A 13,429-nucleotide genomic window follows, 5' to 3' on the forward strand; every position below is an offset into this window, starting at 1 on the left:
TCACTGTTTTTGTGCATGTTATAATACATTTTACACTGTTTGTGTTTTTTTTATTATAAAGGTAATTATGATATTGATGCCTCTACAGAAAGATATATACAAAGATAGACATTGCAACAGTATTTGTAAGAGCAAGAAATCAGAAATGATCCAAGTGCAGGTACTCCAGTAGAGGATTAAACAAGTTATGGTGCTATCAAACAGTGGAATCTTTTTCACCTATTGAAATTAAGTTGCAGAAAAAATTAAGTTGCATCTCTTATAAAGATTTATAATACATACAAGGGGAAAAGCAACTTGAAAAATAGCATGTTTAATCTGATTACATTTTTAAAAGTAGAAAATACATAAATATTATGTATATATAATTTTTGTCTATTTCTACTTATATATAATTTTTAGGTAGGGCATGGCGGCTCACATCTGTAATCCCAGCACTTTGGGAGGCCAAGGTGAGAGGATCGCTTGAGCCAGGAGTTCAGGACCAGCCTGAGCATCATAGTGAGACCTCGACACTATAAAAAAATTGTTTTAGGCCAGGCGCGGTGGCTCAAGCCTGTAATCCCAGCACTTTGGGAGGCCGAGGCAGGTGGATCACGAGGTCGAAAGATCGAGACCATCCTGGTCAACATGGTGAAACCCCGTCTCTATTAAAAATACAAAAAATTAGCTGGGCATGGTGGCGTGTGCCTGTAATCCCAGCTACTCCGGAGGCTGAGGCAGGAGAATTGCCTGAACCCAGGAGGCGGAGGTTGCGGTGAGCCGAGATCGCGCCATTGCACTCCAGCCTGGGTAACAAGAGCGAAACTCCGTCTCAAAAAAAAAAAAATTGTTTTAATTTAAAAAAATATATAATTTTAATATAAATAAATCTGGAGCTATACACAGCAAACCCTTAAATGTTTAGCTGTCAGTATTATAGTTTTTTATCTGTAAAATAATGAGTTTCTAATAAGCAACATTACTTTGGTAATCAGAAAACACACACACCCACGCTACGCATAGAGTTCTGTAGACAATTTGGAATAAGACCCACAGAAAGGAGAATTAAAGTCTCCTAATCCTACCAGAATAAATCACCGCTCCCTGTGGGCTTCCCTCCAGGTCTTTTTTCTGTCTGCAGAAAGGTCAGACGAGATAGTGGGAAAGAGCACAGCTGGGTGACCTGAACGTTATTGAGTCTCTCTTAACTGAAGCTTCCTTATCTGTAAGATGGGGGTCATAATTTTCCAGGCCTTAAAGGGTCATAGATATAAATGATGTGTGTAGGCATAGATGTGCAGATGATATGCATACGTTTCTTTGCACAGTGCTATGCACATGGTGAGTTCTCAGTAAATATTAGTTTTTCTAAGATAAACTGGGATCATTATATGTATACAGTTTCTTAGTCTGGTTTTTAACATTGAATGTCAGCATATACTTCCATATCCTTAAAGATTTCTCAGAAACTTGATGATTTTCGGGTTTTTCTTGTATACCATCACATGCAGAAAACGTAGTTTACCTTTCAAAGCCCTACAGAAAGCCCTGAATGGGATACATAGGTTTCTCGTGAGGTTTATCATTTTCTTTACTAAATCACGAAGTAATGATTGTGCTTGTTCATGGATCTTTGAGTCTCTTTCTATAACATACCTTGAGGAGGAATTCTCAGAAGCAGAGTGCTGGGTGTGTGCAGTGAGTCAGGGTTTGGTTCACCTGCAGCCGTGGTGCCCCGTGCTGCTTGTACCAGTTGACCCTCCCCCCAGTGGAGTGTGAAGCTCTCTTTTCACCACATCCTGGCCCCTGTTGAGTTTTACTTAATAGAAAAAAAAAAAAACCACAAAACCGAAAAACTTTGCTACATATCAGTTTTTTGAACCATAGAAGCAATTCACTGTATTAAAAACATTTTAAAGAATAAAAGTGTGTCAAGGCACAAATGTGAGGTCCCCTCTGTACACTACCCCCACCAAAATCCCACTTCCGAGGAGGTGAACATGAAATGGGATGTGCAGCCTTCCAGACTGTTGTGTATGTGTGTGCGTGTGTGCACATATGTAAACATCATTCTTTTAAAGATAATCTGGCTGGGTGTGGTGGCTCACGCCTGTAATCCCAGCACTTTGGGAGGCTAAGGTGGGAGGGTCATCTGAGGTCAGGAGTTCAAGACCAGCCTGACCAACACAGTGAAACCCGGTCTCTACTAAAAATATATAAATTAGCCAGGCATGATAGTCCACGCCTGTAATCACAGCTACTCGGGAGGCTGAGGCAGGAGAATTGCTTGAACCTGGGAGCCAGAGGTTTGCAGTGAACCGAGATGGCGTCACTCTAACCTGGGCGACACAGCGAAACTCCGTCTCAAAAAAAAAAAAAAAAAAAAAAAAAAAGATAATCTTCTACTAAAGTATCGTTACTTGGATCATTTCTGGAATCATACTACACATTTTATAAGACTCAATGGTCAATCAACAACATGTTTGGGACATGTATTAGAGTTAAACTTCCAGGTTAGTACATACAAACACAGCCTCATTCATTTTAAGAGCTGCATGTTATTTCATAGCTGGGGTGAACCAAAATTTATCTATCTAACCAGGCGTCCCCAAACTTTTTACACAGGGGGCCAGTTCACTGTCCCTCAGACCATTGGAGGGCCGCCACACACTGTGCTCCTCTCACTGACCACCAATGAAAGAGGTGCCCCTTCCTGAAGTGCAGCGGGGGGCCGGATAAATGCCCTCAGGGGGCCGCATGCGGCCCGCGGGGCCGTAGTTTGGGGACGCCTGGTCTAACCATTCAGCAATGAAGCTCCAGCAACAATTTAGATGGTTTCCAATTTTTCATTCTTTTTGGCCATTGCTTTTATAAGCATCCATATATATTATAGATCTAGTTTTGGAGATGGATTTCTGCAGATAGAATTGCTGGCAAACAAGTTTTTAAAACCCGGTTTTATTTTTTACATATATGAGTAAAGGCATTCTAGCAAATTTTGTCTTTATTCATTCATGAGTGTGCTCACTGGATAACCTGTTGAGTGCTTCCTGCTCTAGCTATTGTGCCAGGGATACAACTGTGGACAGAGCGGAAATGATCTCTTTCCTTATGGAAATTATAGTCTAGAAAGGGAGCTTTCCCCACATCTCTGCTGCCCTTGTCTCTTTTAAAATGGAAAGAGAAGGGGGAGTGTTTTCATCAAAAGAGACTGTGTGGTGGAAATCCCTTTTGAATTGTTCAAGGGCAGCCATCAGCTATCAAGGGACACTCCCTCGTAAACTGTGCAGGGAGCAAGCAGGCTCAGTTCTCTGGGCTGCAAGGTGGGGCTGTCCCCCCCATCTGAGCCCCATCACGTGGGGCAGAAGGAGAAATAGCAGCTACCCAAAGAGCTGGCTGATGTGTGCCTGAGGGAGGGTCCTGGGGACCGGCAGTGTGTCATTGTGGTGGTTTGTTTTCCCTCTCTCTTCTTAGGAGGGGATCAGCAGGGCCTGTGGTGGGGGAATGGCCAGCTTCTGGGGATCCTCACCCTGAGCCTGAGAGGCACTCACTGTTCCCAGAAGGTTTTCTGAGATGAGATGATGTGCCGGCCCTTGGTGGTGTTTGCGGGGGAGCCAGGCCCACAGGGGTATCTGGCTGACCCAGCAGGAAGGTGGGCCCGGCCTCCCATTCTTACACTGGAGGCCCAGGAGAGCTGCCCGCCAGAGTCAGCCGCAGAGCCGGACCTGGGTTTCCTGCTTACCCACCTCACCTGCGGCACCTGTTGGTCCCACCCCAGGAGGTCAAGGGCTCCTTGTCCCCTCTCACTGGCCAAGCTGTTCCCCGATACAGCAACTGCTATCCAGTTAGCATTAACCGGGGCTCAGAAGCCAGGTTCCCTGACCACTCCCACGAGGTGGTGGGGGTGGTCTTGGTTCAGCATCAGCCTTGCCCCTGCCTGAAAAAGGCTGGACTGGCTCGTGGGCCGCTGAAATAATCACCATCATCTCACTTTTGCCACAAGTGGGCCTTGCAGCAGAGTACTTTGCGTTTGTCATTTAATCCTTAGGAAAACCTGCACAGTGTTCTGTGGTCACCCCTGTGTCACAGAGGGGGAAACTGAGGGTCAGGGGCTTTGTAACTGCCCTTCCTCCTGCCCTCTCCTGCCTTATCTGCTGCCAACCCCGCCCCTCCTTCCGGCCAGGCTGTGTCCTGTCCCTGCCGGTCCCTCCAGCTTGCTAGTTCCTGCCTCCCAGCCTGTTTGCAGTTTTCTCCGCCTGGAAATACCTTCTCCCAGATCCTGAGTTTGTGTCTAAAGTAGCCCGCCACCTCCCACTCCAACCCGTTCCTTCGCCCTGCCTTCTCAGCCCTGGGGCCTTCTCACTGCGAGGCATTCTGTGGGGTCTGTCGAGTGCCGGACTCCACCACGAGAATAAATGCGCATGGGGGGCAGGACTTGGTCACTTTCATCTCTGCGCCTAGAACAATGTCTGGCACATGACAGATGTGCAGTTAGTGTATGCTGAATAAAACTGTTCTTCCTCCAAGGCCCCCAGCCCTCCCTCCATGACTGTTCCCTCAAGGTCGTGCCCCTACTGTGCACTGTCGAGTAGCCCCACACCCCTGTCTTCCCAACACTTTCCAATGTTAGGAGTAGATGTTTGTTTATTTGCTTACTCTCTGCTTCCCCAACTACGCTGTGGACTACCCGAGGGTCGTCACCGTATTCTCTGCTCCCGGCTAGTGTCTGGCTCCTGAAGGAGTTTGGTGAGCACGTGAATGGGTGAATGGACCAGTGAAGCAGAAGAGCAGAGTCTGGAACCAAGTTCTCCCATATTCAGGCCTGGCCTCTGGGCATTGTGCTGCCTTCTGGTTTGAAATTGTGAGTCTGATGGGAGTTCCTGGATACAGCTCATTTCAAGGCCAGGCACAGGTGGGTGCCCGGAGTGGCCGAAAGTTGTCATAGTGCTGCAGCTTTTTGGGATGAATTGTCCAAAGGCAGCCATCAGCTGTCAGGCGACACCTGTCGCTACTAAAAATACAAAATTAGCTGGGCATGGTGGTAGGCTCCTGCAATCCCGGCTACTCGGGAGGCTGAAGCCTGAGGATCGATCGAACCGGGAAGTGGAGGTTGCAGTGAGCCGATATTGCGCCACTGTACTCCAGCCTGGGTCACAGAGCAAGACTGTCTCAAAATAATAATTATAATATGAATACATAAATAGTAATCAATAAATATAACCCAGGTTGGAGTGCAGTGGCATAATCCTGGCTCACTGCAGCCTCTGCCTCCTGGGTTCAAGTGATTCTCCCACCTCAGCCTCCCCAGTAATTGGGACTACAGGCACATGCCACCACACCCAGCTAATTTTTTTTTTTTTTTTTTTTTGAGAAAGTCTCCAGCTACTCTGTTGCCTGGGCTGGAGCACAGTGGTGTGATCATGGCTCACTGCCGCCTCTACCTCCCAGGTTCAAGTGATTCTTGTGCCTCAGCCTCCCAAGTAGCTGGGATTACAGGCACACATCACCACTCCAGGCTAATTTTTTTAATTTTTAGTAGAGACTGAGTTTTGCCATGTTGGCCAGGCTGATCTCAAACTCCTGGCCTCAAGTGATCTGCCTATTTCTGTCTCCCAAAGTGCTGGGATTACAGCCATAAGCCACCGTGCCTGGCTTCCATTTTTCTTTTCTTTCTTTCTTTCTTTTTTTTTTTTTTTGAGACGGAGTTTCGCTCTTGTTACCCAGGCTGGAGTGCAATGGCGCGATCTCGGCTCACCGCAACCTCTGCCTCCTGGGTTCAGGCAATTCTCCTGCCTCAGCCTCCTGAGTAGCTGGGATTACAGGCACGCGCCACCAGGCCCAGCTAATTTTTTGTATTTTTAGTAGAGACGGGGTTTCACCATGTTGACCAGGATGGTCTCGATCTCTTGACCTCGTGATCCACCCGCCTCGACCTCGCAAAGTGCTGGGATTACAGGCTTGAGCCACCGCGCCCAGCCCGTCCATTTTTCTTAATGTATATAAAAAGTTTAAAAATCACTCCCTGATAGCCAAGTAATTATGGCTGTTTTTAGCGTGTCACTGTTATTATAATGGCGTTTTGGTTAACATCATTATGCATAATTTTTTTGAATTTAAGATTGTTTCATAAGGTTGGAATCCTAGATTTGGAATGATTGGATTAAAAGGGTATGGATATTTTAAAGGTTCTTGCTATTTATTGCCAAATTGCCTTCTTAAAGGCTCTTGCCAGTGTAGGCTCTCAGTAGAGAGGACAGTGTTCATCTCCGTACTTCCTCTCAGCAGCAAATAGTCTTATCTTTTTAATGCTCTCTAATTTGCTAGATAGAAAATGGCATCTGTTAGTCGACTGGGAATGTGTATCCCTGAGTCCACATCCCCGGCTTTTACCCCAAGGCCGTGGGTGGAGGAATGTCCGTGGAAAACTCTGAGATTTTTGTCTTGCAGCTGACTTTGGTGTGTCTGCCAAGAATCTGAAGACTCTGCAGAAACGAGATTCCTTCATAGGCACGCCTTACTGGTGAGTCGTGTAGCTTCTGGAAATGGACTGGACTGGACGTTAAAACTCTCCAGGGTGACCTCCAGGTGCCTTAGACGGGAGGGGCTGGAAGGCAGGGGCGGCTGGGTCAGCCTGTGGGAGCGTGTCCCGCCCCGTGGCTTACTAGCGGTGTGACCTTGGACAAGCTGCCTAGCCTTCCCATGCCTCAGTTTCTTCAGCCACAAAATTAGGGATATTACGGCTTCTACTTAATAAGGCTACTGTGAGGATGAAATGAAATGGTGCACACAGAAGGCACTCCATTAATAACTGAACTAGAATCCCTGAAACAGGATTCAGTTCATGATCTATTCATACATAAATAATAATAATACAATACATACATTGTATTGAGGGCCTGGGCCGGGGGCCAGGAAGGTGAACAGTACAACTTCAGTTCCTACGCTCCTGTGAAGTCTCTCGGGACTTCTCTGAGGCTTCTCTAGTCTGTCGTGTTTCCTTCTTTTCCAGAACTATGACTTTAAAAACAAAACACTGTCACTGAATTTCACGCCTGACTACTACTCTGCCTTCTCACAGTGTTTCCCTGTGCATTGCTTGCCATTGCGGACTTTGGGCTCCTTTCTTGCTTGCTTGTTTCTCACCCTTGCTTTCTCTCTCCCCCCTTTCATACCTGTTTCTCCTCCTCTCTGTGCCGTGGTCTTCTGCCCACCCACCTCCACGCCCCGGTGTTTTGCTCCGTACCTTCCCCTGCGCCCCCACCTGCCCCCTCCCCAGGACTCTGTGTTCCGGATTGCTGCTGCCATCTCGTGGTAGGCATCGGAACTGCAGCAGGACGCGGCGGGGAGCCGCGTGGAGGCGTTCTTCTGTGGAAGAGCGTCCTAAGGAAGACACGTGGGATGCAGAGTCACGCAGATCATGATTCGGGAGCGCTGCCAACCCCTGACAGTGGCTCGTGGTGGCCCTTGACCCTGAATGTCCAAGAAGCGCCTGTGGAGGCCAGATTCTTAGCCCTGTGTTGTCCCTTGGTTGGTTCAGGATGGCCCCTGAGGTGGTCATGTGTGAGACCATGAAGGACACGCCGTACGACTACAAAGCCGACATCTGGTCCCTGGGCATCACGCTGATTGAGATGGCCCAGATCGAGCCGCCACACCACGAGCTCAACCCCATGCGGGTCCTGCTAAAGATAGCCAAGTCGGATCCTCCCACGCTGCTCACGCCCTCTAAGTGGTGAGGGGCAGGGGGGTGCTTGCGCCGGGGTTAGGGCTGGGATATGTGGTGTTGGGGCTGGGGAGGTACGGTGGTAGGGCTCTCCTGCTGCTGCGAGCCCCCAGGAGAGGTTGGGGCCTGGGGGTCTTCAGGCCTCTCTGAGCTTCGTGCCTCTTTTTTCCCTTGGTGTTCTTTATTATTATTTATTTATTTATTTATTTATTTTTGAGATAGGGTCTCACTCTTTTTTGCCGAGACTCGAGTGCTGGAATCGCACCACCGCACTTCAGCCTGGGCAACAGAGTGAGACAGTGTCATAAAAATAAGAGTGGCTTAACCTCTCTGTGACTTGCTTGTCACTCTGAAATGAGAGTGAATAGGAGCAGTCCCCTTACAGGGTGGTTGTGAGGATTAAATTAAGAGATAGTGTGAAGTGCTTAGTTTAAGAGCTTACTGCAACCTCGACCTCTTGAGATCCTTGCACCTCAGCCTCCCTTATAGCTGGAACTGCAGGCACCCACCACCATGCCTGGCTAATTTTTTTGTAGAGATAAGCTCTCCTATGTTGCCCAGGCTGGTCTTGAACTCCTGGCCTCAAGGGATCCATCTGCTTCGGCCTCCCAAAGTCCTGGGATTATAGGTGTGAGCCATCACGCCCCCTTTTTTCTCTTGACATGAAATCTTCATCACAGCAAACCAGGTCACCCAAATAAGCCAGCTTCCATTGGGGGAACAGGAGCCCCAGCTGAGCCCCAGAGCCATATGGTACAACCCTGGGCTGGACATCGGGAGCCTGGGTTCACATACTGGCACTGCTAAGTCTCCTCACTGTGTGGCCTGGGCAAATCCCTGCTCCTCTCTGATTTCTGTGTCCCCATCTGGACAGTGATGTCCATGATGAAAAGGGCATCGTGTAGGCCCTGTCACTTTTAGCTTGTGAAAGTTGTCTCTGTCCTTTGAGGGGCGTGATTGGGACATTGGAGTCTGTGACATGGGGAACTTCTCTCTGCTCTTGCCTCCTCCGTGCTCACCTCTGATGCTTGTCCTCCCAGGTCTGTAGAGTTCCGTGACTTCCTGAAGATAGCCCTGGATAAGAACCCAGAAACCCGGCCCAGTGCCGCACAGCTGCTAGAGGTGAGTGGATTCCCCTCCCGCTCCGCTCCCTGAAGGGCAGAGTCTAATGAGCTCACCAGTGACCTGGATGCTGGGCATGTTCTCACCCCAGCCAGGGGACAGCAGGGACAGCTGTTCCTCTGTCAGCCAGTATTCCCCGGGCACCTCCCAAATGCCAGCCGTGTGTTGGGAGTTCCTTGGGGCGTGAAGCCACCCAGATCCTGTCTGGAGCATGTAAGGAGCATGTATTCCAGTGGAGAGACAGGCGTCAAATAAGCAAGTACGTGCGCATGGCAGGGGGTGGCCAGCGCCCCGGAAGGAGATGCCATGGTGCGGGGGTGGGACGCCTGGGAGCAGCTTTTGTCTTGTAAGGGAGGATAAGGAAGGGCTCTTCCGGTGAGGAGATGCCCACAGGAAGGGAGAGGGCAAGGCCAGTGGCCCAGAGAGAGAGGAGACAGAGGCCTGGGATGGCAGTGTATTCTGCACATGCTGGGAGGAGCCAGGGGGCGGGGGCGGGCGGCGGGGAAGCAGAAGCACAGGGGTGAGGGGAGGGGAGTGGAGGGGCGGAAAGATGAGACCAGAGAGGCACTGAGGTGTCTGTCCCAAGGGTTCCCTAGGAGAACACCTGGCCTCAGCATCGCATCTTCCCCCAGAGACTTAATGACAACAGAAGTACAGAGGGACCCCAGCCCGAGGGGGAGGCACGTGGGCAGAGGTCTTGAGAGCCAGGCGCAAGTTCCCAGGACCCCCTCCCAGTATAGTCACCCGGACACGCTTCATTCTCTGTGCTGTCCACCAGGGAAGCCCCTTAGGGTTTTTCCTGGGTAGTGGTCACATAGGCATCCCCTCCCTGGCAAAGACCTAAGTTCCAGACTCCAGAAGGAAAGCAGGTCATCAACCTAAGCCCTGTTGTTTGCAGAATCGTTTAAGCGGAGCGAGCCACTCTCATCAGTTAATGATGGGGGCCCCTCCTAGTATGCAGAGACCAGCTGAGGATCCGACCTCGTGGCAGCCCTTCCTGAGGCTTGCCGTGCTGTTTTCTGCACCTAGGGCCAGGCTGCACAGGGTCCTGCAGGGCCTTGCAAGCCAGAGCCAGGTCTTGGGCTTTATCTGTGCATTAGGGGAGAAACAGCACCCGGCTTCCATTGAGAAGGGTCCTTCTGGCTGCTGTGCATGGGATCAGGAGACTCTGAGCATCTCGTTAGCTGGCTGTACTGCCTTAGGGTGGGAAGGTGGATGGAGGTTTCCTTGAAGCTTTTTGAGCTATTGGAGGGAGCTGTCAGCCATTCTTTGCCTGGGTCCATGCCTCATGCTAGGGCGTCATGGCTGGCCGCTGGATAAGGTCGGCATGTTCACAGCAGCGTTCTGAGGACTGTGGACAGCACTTGCCCAACCGTCCACAAATACGCTGACCACTGTCCCCCTGTCACTGCCACTGATGGAAAAGGGAGGAATAGGCCTGGGCGATGCAAGGGGGCTGCCCTTTCACTGTCCTATCCACCCCAGTCCTGCCGCCAGCACGGCGGCCCCAGAGGTGTGGAAGGCGCCACACCAGGCACTTGAGTCTTTTTTTTTTTTTTTTTTTTTTTTTGAGACGGAGTTTCGCTCTTGTTACCCAGGCTGGAGTGCAATGGCACGATCTCGGCTCACCGCAACCTCCGCCTCCTGGGTTCAGGCAATTCTCCTGCCTCAGCCTCCTGAGTAGCTGGGATTACAGGCACGCACCACCATGCCCAGCTAATTTTTTGTATTTTTAGTAGAGACGGGGTTTCACCATGTTGACCAGGATGGTCTTGATCTCTTGACCTTGTGATCCACCCGCCTCAGCCTCCCAAAGTGCTGGGATTACAGGCTTGAGCCACCGCGCCCGGCCCTACACTTGAGTCTTTATGTTCACCCAGCTCTCCCCAGCTTCCTACTGTGGGCTGTGCACTGGGCCTGTGGTCAGCATTCTGAGCCACCATGCGTCCCCTTGGGGTAGCAGCTTAGTGATTATGAGTATGAGCTGGGACGGGAAGGTCCAGGGTTCACATCCAGCTCTGCCACTTACTGGCTGTGAGCCCCTGAGCGAGTGGCTTAACCTCTCTGTGACTTGCTTGTCACTCTGAAATGGGAGTAATAGCAGCAGTCCCCTTACAGGGTGGTTGTGAGGACTAAGTGAAGACGTACTAGGAAGCTTCATTCTTAAGCACAGTGCTCAAGGAATGCTTGATGCATAGAATTTACTTATTTATTTATTTTAAAATAAAGGAACCGGCCAGGCACGGCTTACGCCTGTAATCCCAACACTTTGGGAGGCTGAGGCGGGTGGATTGCTTGAGGTCAGGAGTTCAAGACCAGCATGGCCAACATGGTGAAACCCCACCTCTATAAAAAGAAAATAAATAAAAAGGAACCAGGATGCAAAATAGGGTCATCTGCTGGGGGTGAGGGTGGGGTCACAGTTGTTCATTTTACATTTCTATAATGTATTCAAAAGCAAATTTCTGAGGTGGCCAAAGGCCTCATTTTCTGGGTATCCTGGGGAGTGGGCTGGGCTCCCTGAAGTGGGTGCGGTGGAGTGGGGCTGCTGTCGCTGTCCAAGCCGCTTGGGGCCAATTGTTTCCTGTAAGAGGCACCTCCTGCCCCGATACATCCGGCCTCCGGGACATTCCATGGAGAGACCAGCTGTCCCCCATCCCCACATGGCAGCTCCGGAGCTGCAGCCTGAGCCAGGAATTTCCGTTCCACACTTGGAAAAAAGATCCTGCCAGAGGATTCTTAGCGTCCAACAGGAAGGGTTGCAGAAGAGAGGAGTGATCTCTGGAGATAAATAAAGCACCTTTCAGGCCTGTGGGGCTGCTGGCTGTGCCCAGGCGCCTTTTCTACTTCCCAGAGACAGGGCGGGCGTGGTTTACCCCCTCAGGCGAGGATACCAGGATTAGATCCGGGAGGTGACTGGCCCAAGGTCGCTTGGCTTTGAGTAACAGAGGTGGGCCCGGATCTTGGCTTCCCAGCCCCCACTCCAGCGCGGTCAGTCTTCAGGATGTCTACCTGCTTCCAAGAAGCGCCTGGCCCTCCTGTCTCCCTGTGTCCTGCCCCGGGTAGAGTGAATCATGGCCCCACTGGTTTGTGATTCATTCATTGACTCCGGCAGACATTCTTTGGGCCAGGACCAAGTTGTGGTGAGTAACCAGCCTCTGAACTCAGACCCGCCCCTCCCCACCACCGGAAGCTGCATGATTCTCACTCTGTGCCTCACTTTCCTCATCTGTAAGATGTAGAGTGCTGGCTGCACAGAATTGTGTGAGCGAATGCCGTTTTGTATGTAACATTTATTTATTTATTTATTTTTTTTTTTGAGACGGAGTTTCGCTCTTGTTACCCAGGCTGGAGTGCAATAGCGCGATCTCGGCTCACCGCAACCTCCGCCTCCTGGGTTCAGGCAATTCTCCTGCCTCAGCCTCCTGAGTAGCTGGGATTACAGGCACGCGCCACCATGCCCAGCTAATTTTTTGTATTTTTAGTAGAGACGGGGTTTCACCATGTTGACCAGGATGGTCTCGATCTCTTGACCTTGTGATCCACCCGTCTCGGCCTCCCAAAGTGCTGGGATTACAGGCTTGAGCCACCGCGCCCGGCTAAATTTTGTATTTTTTAGTAGAGATGGGGTTTCACCATATTGGACAGACTGGTCTCGAACTTCTGACCTCGTGATCCACCTGCCTTGGCCTCCCAAAGTTCTAGGATTACAGTTGTGAGCCACCTTGCCTGGCCAAAACAGTGAATTTAGTCGGCGCTCTCCTGTAAATTGTGAATGAGCAAATTCTAACTTCATGATGCCTCCACCCCACCCCATCATTCCTTTCCCAGTGGCCCTGAGAGAGTGTGGTGGGTTGAGGAATCCCACATCCCTGGCTACACCCGGGTGCCTTCACCCAGGGTACCTCACACTGACTTCATATCACTAAGACCTTTTGCTTTGGTGTTTTGCAAGGTCCTCAAAAGAACATTCACTTTTAAAGACTCTGACATTTCCACAAAAACCTAGAATAGAACATATACCACTCTGCCTCAAGATCTTGTATTTCCTTTCTTAAAACCAAACACATATGTCCACCCAAAGACATATATGAGGATGTCTCTAGCAGATTTATTCATAGTTGCCAAAAATGGGAAACAGCCCAGATGTCCAGCAGCAGTGGGATGAATAAACAAACTGTGCCATATTCACACAGTGGAACCCTGCACAGAAATAAAACGGGAACAGTTTACTGAAATACGCAACAATGTAGGTGAATCTCACGGTCACGATGCTGAGTAACAGAAGCCAACGCAAAAGACTGCACACTCGATGCTCTGTTTCTAGGAAGCTGAGGAGCAGGCTCCCGAGGCTGGCAGCGTGGGAGTGGGGTTGCCTGCCAAGGGAGATGGGAACCTTCCCTGGTGATGGAAATGTTCTGTATCTTGAGCTGGGTGGCAGTTACGCTGGATGCATATATATGTAAAAAGTCATTGAGGCTGGGCGCAATGGCTCACACCTATAATCCCAGCACTTTGGGAGGCCGAGGCAGGTGGATCACTTAAGGTCAGGAGTTCAAGACCAGCCTGGCCAACATGGTGAAACCCTGTCTCTACTAAAAA

The 13,429-nt window shown here is 50.2% G+C and overlaps 1 protein-coding gene across 3 annotated transcripts in view; it reads left to right on the forward strand.

Moving 5' to 3' along the window:
* The window catches only part of STK10 (serine/threonine kinase 10), a 136,981-nt gene that overhangs the window by 77,795 nt on the left and 45,757 nt on the right, over positions 1-13,429 (forward strand). For all 3 annotated transcript variants that reach the window (XR_012515266.1, XM_039460497.2, XM_039460498.2), the window contains exons 5-7: positions 6,430-6,502; positions 7,520-7,714; positions 8,746-8,827. Coding sequence is in view for 2 of the 3 variants with exons in the window: in XM_039460497.2 (XP_039316431.1) it covers positions 6,430-6,502; positions 7,520-7,714; positions 8,746-8,827 (350 nt within the window). In the remaining variant the exon portion in view is untranslated. The remainder of the gene's footprint in view (positions 1-6,429; positions 6,503-7,519; positions 7,715-8,745; positions 8,828-13,429) is intronic.

This window comes from Saimiri boliviensis, chromosome 20 (assembly GCF_048565385.1).
Source record: "Saimiri boliviensis isolate mSaiBol1 chromosome 20, mSaiBol1.pri, whole genome shotgun sequence".
NCBI lineage: Eukaryota > Metazoa > Chordata > Mammalia > Primates > Cebidae > Saimiri > Saimiri boliviensis.